The sequence below is a fragment of the Dendronephthya gigantea genome, unplaced genomic scaffold (genome assembly GCF_004324835.1).
Source record: "Dendronephthya gigantea isolate DGI-Jeju-01 unplaced genomic scaffold, DenGig_1.0 000140F, whole genome shotgun sequence".
NCBI lineage: Eukaryota > Metazoa > Cnidaria > Anthozoa > Malacalcyonacea > Nephtheidae > Dendronephthya > Dendronephthya gigantea.
Genome location: NW_021163150.1, coordinates 432,001 through 447,759, shown reverse-complemented (window position 1 = coordinate 447,759; position 15,759 = coordinate 432,001). Strand labels below are relative to the sequence as shown.

Below are 15,759 nucleotides of genomic sequence, written 5' to 3'. Positions count from 1 at the left end.
GCACGATTGACGGCCTGCTATGCTTAATAAAGTCGAAAATTTTTTGTTATTTATATACCTGGGGACTGGAGATAGGGTGATTCGGGGAAATATTCCCCAAGTAAAGTCTATTGTTCGTTACTGGCCAAATCTCAATATTATCTAGCTACTTGAGCCGTACTTATAGCACAAGTTCCCAGTAAAATATAGATCTTTGCCTTTTGTTAGTCAAAGAATTTGCAATCCAACGTAATACATATGGATTGGTGCTGGTGGTAATTTTAGTCTCTTGATTCTAATACAGTTCATGCTGTACAAAACGGACTTATCCACCGTTCTAGCTAAACGGGCTTGATACAATCGGCCCCAGCCAGTTTATTTATGATAGCACGTACAGTATGAGAGCATCATTTCACTTTATCTATAGGTAAATTGTCATGCACATGCATTGAAACAATTGTCACATTTGAACAATCTTTAGTACATGCATGTTTAGACATCCTATAGGTCCATGACAATAAGATGATCTGTGCATGTCTTCATAAAATAATGTTTAGCGTCTAAATTAAAAGCGCTCAAGGTAAAAGGCATTTGTCAAGAAGTTTGGGGACGACGGTATTGATGTGGCTCACTGTTTGCGAGTTTGAAATCCATTTCAGCGATCTTATATTTCTTGGTCAATTCTGGATTAACAATATTTAGGGTTGTATAGTGAGCCAAAAAACTATTATTCAAAAATCTACAATACACAAATATGACTTTCACTATTTTAATTGATGTTGTGATAAATTTCAGAGAAATCAACTGTGACATTGACTTGTTCCAGTCTCATCAAACTAAATGAAGGTGATAACTTCACATGTCTGTGTAAAGCTGAAGGTGGAAATCCTCCTGCTAAAGTTGCCTGGTATAGAGATGGAGCCAACGTTACTCTTGTTGGAACGAAGAATCAAACATTAAAACTCTTAGATGTTAGTGAAGCAGATAATGGAACATACACGTGTATTGCCACAAATTACCACATGCATGAAAATTATACCGATAAAAAATCTATCGTGGTAATAGTTTATAGTAAGTATCGACATATTTGATTACTCAAGGCCGGGTGCATAGCTAATTCAATTAAAGCGATTTTTCACGAAATTTTTTTATCATACGAAATTTTTCGCTGGATTATCTTTTTACCTATAGTCGCATATATGCTCGAATTCTCATGCACGTTCAAAAACTTTCGTTCGATCGAAAAATTCTTCCTGGTGAAAAACTGCCTCATGCACGCCTTCAAGGTCAATATTACAAAACTCAAATCCTAACCCCATGCTCCGCAGCCTTTATTTTATCGGTGTGCGGTCGAACATAGGTTGCTTGTGCTGACAAATCAAGTAGAAAAACCAACAACCCAGCGGCAGATTTAACGTCGTGCAAACCCACCAAACTTTCGAGTTGCATATATCCGATACAAGTAATCCTCTGCCTTTTCAGTCTTTTCATCCCTGGTTATTCGGGTACTATTATTTGGTTATTCGGTTTTTGTTAACTGAATACAAGAACGATATAAAACGACACGACCTTAAATCCCTACCCGCAGCACACACATACGACAACTTTCATGCAGCACCTTCGCCCGGACAAAAACGCAACTTCTAGGACGAGCACAAACAAAACAGGCGCGTGAATTCAAAGAAGCTTGGTTTACTACGGACGGCAATAAACTTAAGACAAAACGTAAGGACTCTATCAATAATCGCGTTAATATGAGTAATAATAACTTAAACCCTGATCCACCCGCATCTAACACACAAAACAATCAAATCATTGCAAATCCGAATTTGTTATCTTCCTATTTTTAGGCGCATTGCTTGTGTGCTTTTAAGTTTCATCTTTTTTCTTCACGATTTCATTTTTCAGTTACACCAAATGTGACAACAGATTGCCCCAGTGCCATGGCCGTAAATGAAGGCGTTGACGTCACGTGTAATTGTGAGTGTAAAGGTGGCAACCCTCCAGCAAATTGTACTTGGCTTAAAAATAGTGTCCTAACTGGTAAAATACGAAGGGAGGAAAACACGTTGAACCGCCCTAATATTACAAGGGCTGATGGTGGAAATTACACGTGTGTAGGCAAGAGTCACTCGTCAGCAATGGCTAAAAAGTTAACCACAATAACAGTTCATTGTAAGTATATTATTAATTTGTTCAGACCAGCGTCAGTTGGCCTTCAGTGACTAAATTATTCAAATAGTTATATCCGTCCAACCACAATGTTGGTTACGGTTAAAGACCTTTTATTTACAAACCCAGTTCCAGATCTTTAGTAAAGTGCAGTGTTCAGCTATACTTAAGAAAAAAATAGAAAGTTTTAAAACTCTAAAAACCTACATACATACCATCTTTGCTATACGCTGTACCAACTTAGTCACGAGATCCATGCGGCATGGGATACAGTTAATCCATTATCAGTTAAAGTAATTGTATTATTACTCCGGCGTCAGCGACGGAGTTGAAAATTCGCCCCGGTTTTGTTTGTTTTTGTTTTTTGTTTTTTTTTTATTTTTCGTCGTCGCAAGTCTGTAATGGCGCGAAATATACTAGTATTTGAAATGTGTATGTGACCGTATTTATCTACGTCCCAGTCGTATCTCCCAAGAGTTGTGGTGCACAGCTTTCGCTAATTTTCCAATGCGCGATTCGATTTCGCTCGTATGATACGGCAATTCCTCCAAGAGGAACAAATAAACCGTTCTTCTCATGCTGTTCGATTAAGTTTAGATTGAATTGGGGTAAGAATGTATTTAATACATGTAGACCCGGTCCTATTTTAATAATATCGCTGCTATTTCGCCGTTTAACAAGATGATGTGGTCGTGTATGGGCGCGTTGACACGTCGCGTAGTTTGCACAGGATCGAAGATTTAATACAACTATATAAGCGCGAATTCCCAAGGCAAAGTGTAAGACGAAGCGAATGTATCATGCGGTTTATTTACATTTTTGAACAATTGAACTTCTATACTGCGATGTGCTTCTGAATTTCGCGATCGAACATTTAGGTTCGCAAGGCATCTAAATGCGAACATGTATGCGAAACAATACGCGAACTGTATTGTTTATGTTCAGAAGCTCTGTATTGAAGACTGGCACGTGCGCCGGAGTTAACGCCAGAATTGTTTTTCTGTTTATTGAACTCTGTTGGAGTTTAGAATTTGACCAAGAGGTGTGCAACTTGTTCCCTAGCGTAATTTTTGCTCTTTCATGCAATATTCTCATTTTTATCTTGAGAGATATTTTTCTCTTTTTCTTTAGATGTTGAGGTTAACTTCTATTTCCCAAACAATGGCAGCGTTACCATAACATGTACATCAAGTGGTCCTCGTTTACAGGACTACACAATATACCATAACGGCACTAAAGTCGCTAGAAACATGTCGTATACCATTTCAACGGTGAACGGGACTCATCCTGGATTATACAATTGCACAGCAATTAATGGATTATTGGGAGAACTTTCAACTGTCAAATTCTTAGATGCCAATAGTAAGTATATATTCTAGATGCCTCTATCTCTCATAAGGCACTCAAATATACGCTGCATTGGAACCTCTGCGGATCATGTGGATCTGATAATGCGGATCCAACCAATCTGATTAAATTATGCATGGTGTATACAGAGTTTTCAAAAAGAGCTCAACCTTCCTCCGGTAGGATCTCAAGTTTTGAAAACCTTCCTCAAAATGACGTTACATCACTAAGTCAAGTGGCAACCATGCAGCATAAAGAAATATTTGTTTTTTTGATACATGCATGCACACTCTATTTGATAGAGTGTTCAACTTTCCTCACAAACCTCATTCAAAGCAAACCTTCCTCCAGGTGGTACCCGCAGCTTTTTTGCAACCCTGGGTGTATATAATAGCAGGGTTTGGTTGTTTAAAAAGTAGTTGAAGTTTAAAACAAATTAGTGTGAAAGTTAACTTGTATATAAGTAACTAGAAACAACGGATAGTGAAGAGATTTATAAACCGCCGGCCCTCAATTTAGTTACCACAGTTATATATACTGTTCATTATAGGCAGTTCTGTTTTATCGCATATAATGTTCGTAGCAAGGCCTAGTATTTCATAAAGGGTAAAACACAATCAACATAAAAGACTTTAAAAAGCCCATGGTTCTCATCGGTCGCCGACAGTCGGCGATGACTATTGTCGCGATCACTGGAGAATAAAGTGCATCGTTATTTTGTTCAAATTTTTTTTAGTCACCGGCCTTCAACAATACATCGCCGACTGTCGGCGAAACATGGCGGCCTAAAGATTATAGTTTATTCAAATACTTTATTAGGTAGTGTCCAAGCGGTATAGGAGCACAAATGCGACGTAAAATCCCATACGAGGAAATCCACCGATTAGATTTACAGCAGCGACCAGAAGCGGATAGATATATAAAATACAATTATGCAACTGATACACTACTCACTAGTTTAACATTATTATTTTGTTATTTGTTATTTTGTACAAATTTTCTTAGTCACAGGCCTTTAACAATACGTACGCCAGGTTCTCATGTGTCGCCGACAGTCGGCCTAAAGATAATTTATTTAAATACTTTATTGAACAGTGTCCAAGCGGTAGGAGCACAAATGCGACATAAAATCCCATACGAGGAAATCCACCGATTAAATTTACAGAAGCGGATAGATTAAAATACACATATTGATTCGCATTGAACCAGCATGTGGTCGGCACGAAATTTTACGCTCCGCGTCATTTGGATATTTTTTATTCTTAATTGCAACTTATCGGCTCTTTTCTCGGCGCAGAAATGTGAGGGAGTAAATAAGAATGAACGTAGTGTGGTTGGAACAGCAATTTTTATTGTAAATGATGCGAAATTTGAGAAATTTTTGTGTGTTGCTCAAAGTCAAAGGCAAAGCGACAAAACCAGTGAAGCGAATTATTTATCTGGACTCCAAGATTGCTTATCACTGTGGCTTAAGGACTTCGGAAATAAAAAGTTTACCATACAATGTGAGAAACCGGTGAAAGTGATTAGTCTTGGAACTCCTGTTGGTGACATGGAGAACTTCACTAAACAACAACTAATGTGTTATATGTTATCAGTCGACGGTAGTGCGAGTGGTCGTGGTTATCGAACCATACAATCGAACCGTTTGTCTTACAATGAAGGAATTCGAGTAACTTATCCGATGACACTGTTTAATCTATTGCCCAATAAGCGTTTTCAGCATACAAGAGCTAAGCGGTCGCGAGCTTTTATTAGTTATTATCCACACTCAAACGCAGCTCGGCAAATACTTTTACAAGGAGGCGATATTTCTGTAAATCCAGGTCCAGACAAAAGCAACAATATGAAATCCAAATGTGAACAATGTGAAAAAACAATTAGATCTAATCAAAAGAAAATCATTTGCGTAACATGTTTTGGATCGTGTCATCTCAAATGTACATCTGTCAAGACTCTCAAGTCGTTTGTCACAAGTTGGACGTGTGCTAAGTGCCTGATGTCAGAGTTACCGTTTCACACAGTTAGATGCATTGATGAAGTCGGGAAGACTTCTACAGAACATTGTCAATTTATTGACCAATGTCCTCACCGTGCGGCTCTTACAACAAGCAATTCTCATCTGTCTTTCATGCACTTAAACACGCAGTGCATGACTTCCACATTTGACGAATTTGTACTCTTACTCGATGATTATCCATTTGATATTGTGACCCTATCGGAAACTTGGTTAAGAGACAATCCACTGGCACTGCTGCTCCAACATGTATCAATTCCAGGATTCACATTTACCTATCGAAACCGACAACAAGGTAAAGGAGGGGGTGTTGGGGCCTATATCCGTGAAAATGTTCAGTCCAAGAGGCGATTGGATCTCGAGAGATTACAGCCCGATTTCGAACATATGTGGCTGGAATTTCCGGGTAGAAACAAAAACAGTAAACTTCTAGTTGGTACTTTTTACCGATCTGACCTAATTATGGATTTACATGCCTGGCTAGAACGATTTGAGGATCTGTTATCCACCATTGTGAGTACGTGGGATGGACTTTTAATAGTAACAGGAGACATGAATATAAATCTACTTGATAAATCTAACTCCGTTACGCGACAATATATGGATATACTTAAAGGACTAAATTTAACAAATCACGTAACGAAGCCTACCCGGATAACCCGTACATCACAGTCGCTGATAGACCATTTAATATCTAATAATCCAACGAAGATAATGCACTCAGATGTGTTGCCATGCCCATCTGTGAGCGATCATGATGCCCCGTACGCCACCATAAACGTGCGTGTCACTAGATTTGCTCCACGACATAAGTACATACGTAATGAGAAACACTTTGATGAGGAATCATATAAGCAGGATTTCGCTACCCTTCCACTGCATGTTATGTATGGACTTGACTCCCCAGACGATAAGGTAGAGGTGTTTAACACGTTGGTTTCTGAATGTATCGATAGACATGCACCGTTACGACGGGTAAGAGTGACACGCCCTCCTGCGCCTTGGTTGGCTGATCCGGAAATTAGAAATCTGCAGCAAGACCGAAACCATTTACGAATGAAAGCACATGCTACTGGTGATAATGAAGATTGGGATGCCTTTAGGTCTGTACGAAACCAGTTAAAGGCAGTCATTCATAAAGCAAAGAGAACTTTCTTGAACAAAGCACTTTCTTCGAAACGCCCAAAAGAGATTTGGAAAACCATTTATCGTGTGCTCAATCCAAGCTCTAAGACTCTTAGAGCCGACCCAAGTGATTTGAATGAATTTTTTAATACCACTGCATGGCGGACCTTAGGCGAATCGATAGTGGATAGTCATGAGAATTTGTTTAAGATGGTCGAAAGTCTGTCTGATCCCGAAGACCGCATTTTCAAGTTGCGTGAAGTTTCACAGGCCGAGGTTCTCCGAGAAGTGCAACATTTAAGAACAGACTGTTCTACGGGCCCTGATCAGATTCCGGTGAAATTTCTAAAACCTGTTGCTGATCATTTAGCAGGTCCATTGACTCATATAATTAATATCTGTATTCAGTCATCCTATTTCCCGACAGCGTGGAAAATTGCACGTATATCGCCGATACCCAAAGTGGACCATCCCAAGAGCAATCAAGACTACCGCCCCGTGTCAATCCTTCCGGTGTTATCTAAGGTGTTTGAAAAATTAGTACTTCACCAAGTAACCGGATTTATTGATGAACTAGCAATTTTCGCTGAAAGCATGTCAGGATACCGCAAAGGACATTCGACCGTGACAGCTCTTCTTGGTATAAGGGATGACATTGTTCGATCTATGAGACGAGGCGAGGTGACACTAATGGTACAGGCAGACTATTCGAAAGCATTTGACACAATTAACTTCAAAACTGTTATACTAAAAATGCATTCTATGGGCTTTTCGAAGAAATTTCTTGAGTGGACATTAAATTATTTGACTAGCCGTCAACATTTCGTTCAAATCGACGATAGGTTATCGAATAAACTTGTAACCAATTTTGGAGTCCCTCAAGGATCGATATTGGGACCCCTTATTTTAACATCTATGTGTCGGATTACAATCAGCATCAAGTGTCCCTGCCATCAGTACGCAGATGATACGACACTTTTACTTCATTCGAGAACACAAGCATTAGGGGAATGTGTATCTGAGATGAATGAAGCCGTGTCTAGACTGAATAATTATTCAGTTGACTTAAATCTGGCTTTAAACCCTATAAGAAAGACCAAGTGGATGATGTTTTCGACCAGGCAAATGTCGCGAGTGCACTCACTACAAGAATATAGTGCAGATATGAATTGTAGAGGGGTCTTGTTAGAACGTGTCTCAAAAACAAAGCTATTGGGAGTTTACATGGATGAGAACCTAACCTGGGAGGAACAAGTCTCGAATGTTTTGTCATCATGTTACGCATCACTGTCCGTGATTAGAAAACTCCGAAATTTTGCACCATACCACGTTCGCAAGCATTTGGTGGAAAGCTTAGTTTGTCTAAACTTGACTATTGCAATTCAGTGTACAGTCCACTTCCTGATTATCAAATAAGACGTCTCCAAAAAGTTCAAAATTCTTGCGCAGGATTTGTACTAAAAAAGTACGCTAAAAGAGACGACTTGAACGAACTTAAATGGCTTCCGGTTGACAAGAGAGTTGAATATAGTATTTTGAAACTTGCTCATAAAGCACTGTATAACAGTAACTGGCCAAATTACTTATCATTGACTCAGCATACAACTAATAGTTTAAGGTCATTAACGGCTCCGAAACTCGAAATGGCCAATAACAATTCGTTTGGAACATTTCAAGATCAAGCTGCTAAAGTTTTTAATAAACTACCAACAGACATTCGCTCCATTAAGGAGTATGGTAGATTTTGCAGCAAAGTAAAAAATTTTCTATTACAGTCATGAACGGTAATCTATTTTATTTTTATTTTTTTTTTTTTTTTTTATAATTAATAAACTGTGTAAATATAATATACATATTTTAGATACCCTAGATATAATTTTAGATATAGTATATTAGTAGAATTAACAGGCGAAGAGCCACTCTGTGGAAGTACTGTTAATAAACCATTATTATTATTATTATTATTATTATTTATTTTATTATGTAACTTATATATATGCTACTTATCACACTACTCACTACTATATAGTTTAACAAGCAAAATAAGTTTATAAAATAAATTCTGCAATAAAATGATCCCCGTTAACTGAGATTTATTAACGAAGTCTCAGATGATTTTGAGGTATTGAATGTGAATATATAACATGAGTATATAATGAGTATATATGTATATGTACATGAGTATATATAAAATGAGTATATATAGCATGATTCTGGCGGTGATGTGATCATCCCAACACAGTGTACTCTAATAAATAACGTCATTAACTCAAATAATGTCATTTTCGTTTCACTCTCCCGAACGTAGTAATAGGCTTGTTTGGTTTCACAAAGACTTATTTTAATGCCTCAAAATCATCTCAGGTTTCGCTGAATCTTGGATAACCGAACTCATGTAAACACCCGCTACGAACAACGCTTCCTTAACATCAGTGGTGTTAAGGACGGTGGCATATGCATGTTCACCTGACTGTTAAACTCTAAGACATGAAAAAGTGTGTAAAAAACCAGAATAAATTGATCAAATCATATCACATCTTAACCTCGTTCCCAAAAAAACAAAAAACCCTGGAAACGAGGTTGATCACATTTTTAGACACTGTATCTATGATTGAAAAAACTTTTTTTTTCTATATAGTCTATAACAACTTTTTTTTTCATTTGACATATAGTGGGAAAACCAACACCATCAATCGCGCCATCGACAACAACAACACGGACAGTACCAAGCTCAAGCACGACTTCACCAGGTAACGCAGAATGACATTTTCACATTCTGTGAAACTTTGCAGTATTGTGGTGAGTGGCGAAAATTCACATCAGACAGTCAGACAGTCAGTCAGTCATAGTGTAAACTCCGGGGGGCGGAGTGTTTTTATGCGTATAGTACCTTTTTGTTTATGATCAGTAATTTAAAGTTTTTAAATCAGTTTAACTTGCTTTATTTATTAATTCTCTACATCCCTTTTGCTAAGTTCACCAAAATATTGAGGAATTTTGACCGTTACTGTAAATTTTAAAGCATTGCTTTTCCGCGGTTTGGGTTTTGTTTCAAAGGGATTTGCGCAGATTTCCCCCCGGAACACCCGATTTTTTCCTATACGTCGCAACTGCGCATGTGCCGTCGAGCTTCAACATTATTCACGATGTAAAGAAACGAGGAGCGACGAGCATTGCTTCAAAACATTCCGAGCGTAAAAATCGTGCAATTCTTTGAGAATCTACGCAATTTATCAACTTATGTTATGAATTACGAGCATTCAATTCGACACAAATATAATTTGGAAGGTTTATTCCATAAATAGAGCTAATAGGTTAGGAAGAAACGACGTTGTGTTGTTTATGTATTGATAGATCTCTTACACGAATGACGAATATATATTATGTCGATATATAGCAAGTCGATACCTGGTATTCTGCATACAGTACATAAATGATACTATACAAAACGGACTTTGTGCAGTAATCAAATCATTTTGGCGGTATACAGTATTGATTATATGTATATTGTTTTGTATCGATTTAGCTACGCGTCGAAGTATCCACATCATAGACATAATATGCACCGCGGTTTATTTACATTATTTACAACGCAACTATTTTGGCTATTCTTATGAAATGACGATAAATTGTTGCCATCATATAAATGTAGTGAATGTAGTCACAGTTGTTTGACGAAGAAAAGAGACTAAACTGAGAAAATCGCGTCCGGTTTACATGGGCAACTAAAATTATAATTTAATAGTGACAATATCCGCGGCTAACGTAACTTGAGTACTTTGAATAATTTCCTTTTGATTAATGTTTAACCTAGTTCATTATATTTTTACTTGCATAAGTCAAAATGTTTATGTTGGGAAAACGTGTTGCTTAGGTATTACAGGGCATGAAAACTTTGCACTATCCTTGGATCCCTAGTTATAACCTAGTTAATATATAAGCGAAGAAGCGAATTTATAGTTATGTCAGATTGCAGTTAATGTCATTTCAAACAAGTGAATTGCGTCATGAACATCTTATCATTTCTTATATATAAATAGCTATATCACATTGTTCTGAATACTTCTGCTCAAGGGATTACCTGGTTCTGAACACTATAGAAAAGAAATGTAGCTAGTGCCCCTATGCTTTAGGCATGCAGTAATTGTCCTCTCAATTCTTGGAATTTTATTTGTTTTTTCTAAGGTGGTGGTACCTCAGGTAGTGTCAGTGATAACAATACTGGTCTCATTGTGGGATTAAGTCTTGGTGGGTTGGCGTTCATCGTGATTGTTTGTTTCCTGGTATATTACTGTTGCACAGGAAGTAAGTTTTTCATTTGTTTGGCCACGCAGCGCTAGTGAAATACTGTAAGTAAGTTAATAAGTTTGGTAGTGCATGAAATATTGTAAAATGTAGACCCTTTCTCGAAAACGGTAAAACCGAAATAAATTTTATATAGCTTTAAAAAATCCATTACACCGACGTCATTATCATTAAAAGTTGATTTAATTGTTTCCTTGCTTCACTAAAATAATCGTTATGCGAGCGGTGAAGGTTTATGTAGCGGTCAAAAGCAGTTTCTCACACTAGTAAATATTTCTGTATTTTACCTAAAATTTACGTTTTTGCAAAATTATCTGTTACGTTACGGAAAAAAAGGCTAGGATTAGTTATAAAAATAATCCATTTCTCTAATCAAACTTTTTAATATCTCTAGAATTCTAATATTCTTTGCCTCTAGAATTTTATTACCCTTTTTTCTTCCATTTCTTGATTTACTTGGTGAGTTTACCGATTTCGGAATGACTCCTGTAATGGTCGGATCTACTGAAAAAGAGAAATCCCCGCTGCTACGATAAAAAATTTCGACTTGTTAATTAAACCAAATTTCGTATTTCTATATCCATATAATATGGGCGGTACTGTAGTAAACATTAAACCCTCCTGATTGTCCTTTCGCCTCCTGTACGCCATCGATCCTTGATGGTTAATAATTTCATAAAATTTTATATTTTTATAATCTTATCTTAAATCCTTGTGCAGCATGGTTATGTTGTTGTGCAGCATGGTCATGTTTTTGTGCAGCATTGTCATGTTGTTGTGGAGACGACGAAAGGTAGGTAATCGTTTTGTTCAAAATTTTATGTAATTGTCATTTTTGTACATGATATATATCTGTATTGCGTTGTATTTGTGTATATTGCGTATATCTGTATTGTGTGTAAGTTTTTTGTTACGGAAACTTTTGTCAAATCTTATGGCGGATTTTCTTGACCGTTTCGTTTGATCGAAAAATTCAGCCTGGTGGAAAACCGCCTTTAAGGCCATGTTAAGCCGATTTTCCACTAGCGATATTTTTCGCGCGAATCGACATTTTACTTTTGTTCGAGAGCTCTCAAATGCAACCATCTAGAACAAATTGCTCAAATACAAAGGAATAAAGTCGCTTCGCGCGAAAGATATCGCTAGTGGAAAACCGGCATTACACGGCGCAATTTTCCCTGCAACTTGCATTGCAATTCTTCTTTTGAGAGATGTAAATTTGGCAACTACCGAACTTTTGTCTTTATTACAATTTATGGCGTTTCTTACACTTACATTTTGAAGACTGTTCTTCACTCATTTATATCTCAAGAAAAATTGCACCGTGTAACATGGCCTTTACTCTTAATCAATCGCATCGGTTCTACTTACATGCCAAATGTGTATAGGCTACTTAATAATAAATTAGTTAAGTTTTGTATATGTTTCTTGTATTTCTCAACATAAACTCCAGCACATATTCAATGCAGTAAAACCACGAATTGAAAGTATTTTAATGGACGATAGTCATCTTATTGTGAACTTTTACTGACTATATATAAATCAGAAATACATTTAATAGTTGATCAAAGCAATGGGCAGGTCTTTTCTTATCAGGACGCTGACTTTCACAGACTGCTTTTTTTCTAATTCTAAACTATGCTGCATGTATAGTACCAATTCCACAGTATCATATAAGTATATTTCCCCCCGAGTAAGTCTGCTAATGAAGCCAAAGAATTCACGGAATATATAACAAAATGTCTCGACTCCATACTTAAGGATAGACCATCAGCGGCCATAGTAGTTACAGGAGACTTTAATCATCTGAACCCAAGTCAAATTTGTCAAAGGTTCAATTTGCAGAAGGCAGTTTTTGCCCCTACTCGTGGCTCAAATACGCTGGACCAACTCCTTACGAATATGTCCAAACTCTACAACAAAATGCAACATCTTCCCCCGCTGGGTCGATCTGACCACCAATGCATCCTTTTCACACCATCAAATCAGGGAAATCAAAGTAAGGCAACAACAAGATCTGTGAGAAATCTACATCCTGGAAACATAAGAGCACTGGGTCTTGCACTCAATCTAGAAAATTGGGAGGATGTCTACAATGCGGATGATGTGGATGATAAGGTACAATGTTTCAATGAAATCATTGGAAATATGCTGGATACTTATACTCCGGAAAAATGTATACGTATGCACCCAAATGATAAAGAATGGATGACACCTTATATTAAGACTCAAATTAGAGCAAGGCAAAAAGCATATACTAAAGGAGATAAAAATGAATACAGGAAACTTTGTGCCAAGGTTGCTGATTTAATTTCAAATGCTAAACAAAGGTATTATGAGATTAAAGCAAGCTCTACCCGCTCTTCAAATCCAAGGAAATGGTTCAAGTGTATTTACTCATTATGTGGAGCCGAAAAACAATCCTCTTCCACACCAACACATGCAACACAAATGGAACTAGAGTCAATGGCGAATAAACTACTCGATGCATTTATTGCCCCCTGGGCCAATCGAGAATCAAATTCACTAGCAGCTAGGGCTGCGGACGTAGAAATTATAGATCGCGATCCGCCTTTACCTAGTATTGGACAAGTAAAGACAATACTAAAACGTTTAAATCCGAGGAAAGCATCCGGTGCTGATGGGGTTCCTGCTTGGGTATTAAAGCGTTTTCACGAAGAATTAGCTCCGAGTATTCATGAAATTATATGCGCTAGTATCCTCCAATGCAAATATCCAAGCTCCTATAAACATGCTCTGATCACCCCCATTCCGAAAGTAAACACCCCTGAGGATTTAAGTACCGACTTCAGGCAGATTTCAGTCTTACCGCAAGTGGCCAAAGTCCTGGAGAAGATACAATTACGATTAAACCAAGCTGATTTTAAAATTAAAACTAACCAGCACGCATTTGCGAGGGGTAGATCAACAGTGAGTGCACTGACAAGTATGACTCAAGATTGGTATGATGCCACAGATCAAGGTAGCCCATATGATGGTGTACATGCATTGTTTATAGATTTCCGAAAAGCGTTTGATCTCGTAGATCATGAAATTCTTCTAACGAAACTGGGAAATATGGGAATTAATAAGTCATTCTGGTTATGGTGTCAAAGTTTTTGACCAACCGAACACTGCAAGTTAAGGTCCTAAATGTTCTCTCCAGAGTTGAAGCAGTACCAGCTGGTGTCCCGCAGGGAGCAGTTATCTCACCTACGCTATTTAACATTTACATTAATGATATGGAAGATTGTATCCCAAGTGAACTTTCAATATCCACATGTAAATATGCCGATGATTGTAGCCAATACGAACTTGTTTCTACTGGATTAAATAGTAAAATGCAGGAAGTAGTGAATTACTTGGAAGAATGGGCTACTCAGAATAAAATGCAGCTGAATACCGGTAAGACAAAGGATATGTGGATCGGATTTACGAGATCAAGTTCAGCTCCCCCAAGTATAAGTATAGGAAATAAAACGATTGAAAGAGTCACAAAAATTCAAACTTCTTGGGGTTACCATGCAAAACGACCTTAAATGGAAATCTCATGTACAAGATATCGTTAAGAAGGCAAGTAAAAAAATCTATTTTGTGAGGGCTTGTAGAAAAGCAAATCTTCCAAGTGATATAGGACTAATGACCTATTGCACAAAAATAAGACCCATTCTGGAATATGGGGCGCCAATCTGGGCAGGCATACCAGATTACCTAAAGGAGGACATCGAAAGAGTACAAAGCCGCTGTTTAGATATTATTGGATTACCAAGGAATAAAATCGAGTCACTTGCATCAAGAAGAAACTATCTAACAAGTAAAGAGTATGAAAATATACTAAATTCAGAAAATCATCCATGCAAGAGACTGATCTGTAGTACAAATGCAAATGAACACAATCTAAGAACAGGCTGTAACCCTCTTTCGGCGCTTTTTTCATCGACAGATAGACATAAACAATCTTTTATACCGAGAGCTGCCTGGCTGAAATATTTTAATGTACATAGTAAAAACTAATTAACTAAAATAGTCATACTTGCATGCATTTCTATAAAGCAGTTTTATAAATATAAATAGAGTATTTATACCCAAGTTTAGATATAGGAAAATTTTTTATATATTTTATAGAACCGATCGATGTAAATTCTTAAAATATTTTTGATGTAATACCGCTGTAATTCTTTGCCAAAGGCGGTAAATAAAATCTATTATTAAGTAATATTCCTTATGTATTGACACGCTAGCTATACGATCACTTCCACCACTATTTGAGCAGTATCGACATGTCTCTCTCTCGTTTCATACAAAAATTCTCATTATTGCACTCCTATATACGTGATCGTACGAATATAGTTACAAAACGTTATATATATTTTTGTTTTTGTGCTACCTTAGAGGAAATGCCGACGTGAACCCGAATGGCTCAAGAGTGATAAGAAACCACTACGAACTGGAGGAAGATCATGGTGAGGATGCAGGCGCCTACGATACGGTGAAACAATCCGATGATGGTGAAGGCTCGCAGGATAAGAAGAAGCCTGCTGGAGACTCACTCCCCCCCGTTTATGCCTCGGTAAATAAGGAAAACAGACAAGGGAACACGGTAGGTGAAGAGGAGAAACACGATTTCACAAAGAGTTGACGAGTATACATTTTGCCGGAATGCATGACCCGGAAAGAAGATTTTTTGCATCAGCTAGTTTTGTGCTGTTGTCCTTCAAAAATGTATTTATATGTACTTTTTGAGTTTTAAAACTATCCTTGTATGCATTTCCGGTTTCTTATTGTGATGAAAGTGAAAAATTTGCTTGACCACG

At 37.4% G+C, this 15,759-nt stretch overlaps 1 protein-coding gene across 3 annotated transcripts in view; it reads left to right on the top strand.

Annotated features, from left to right (window-relative positions):
• The first annotated feature begins 2,082 nt into the window (after positions 1-2,082).
• Positions 2,083-15,759, top strand: part of LOC114536595 — a 107,333-nt gene continuing 93,656 nt past the window's right edge. For 2 of the 3 annotated variants that reach the window (XM_028557952.1, XM_028557951.1), the window contains exons 1-6: positions 2,083-2,154; positions 3,283-3,513; positions 9,313-9,390; positions 10,826-10,945; positions 11,666-11,738; positions 15,338-15,545. In XM_028557952.1, the coding sequence (XP_028413753.1) occupies positions 2,121-2,154; positions 3,283-3,513; positions 9,313-9,390; positions 10,826-10,945; positions 11,666-11,738; positions 15,338-15,545 (744 nt within the window). In that variant the 5' untranslated portion in view covers positions 2,083-2,120. The remainder of the gene's footprint in view (positions 2,155-3,282; positions 3,514-9,312; positions 9,391-10,825; positions 10,946-11,665; positions 11,739-15,337; positions 15,546-15,759) is intronic. The other variant, XM_028557950.1, reaches the window with a different exon arrangement.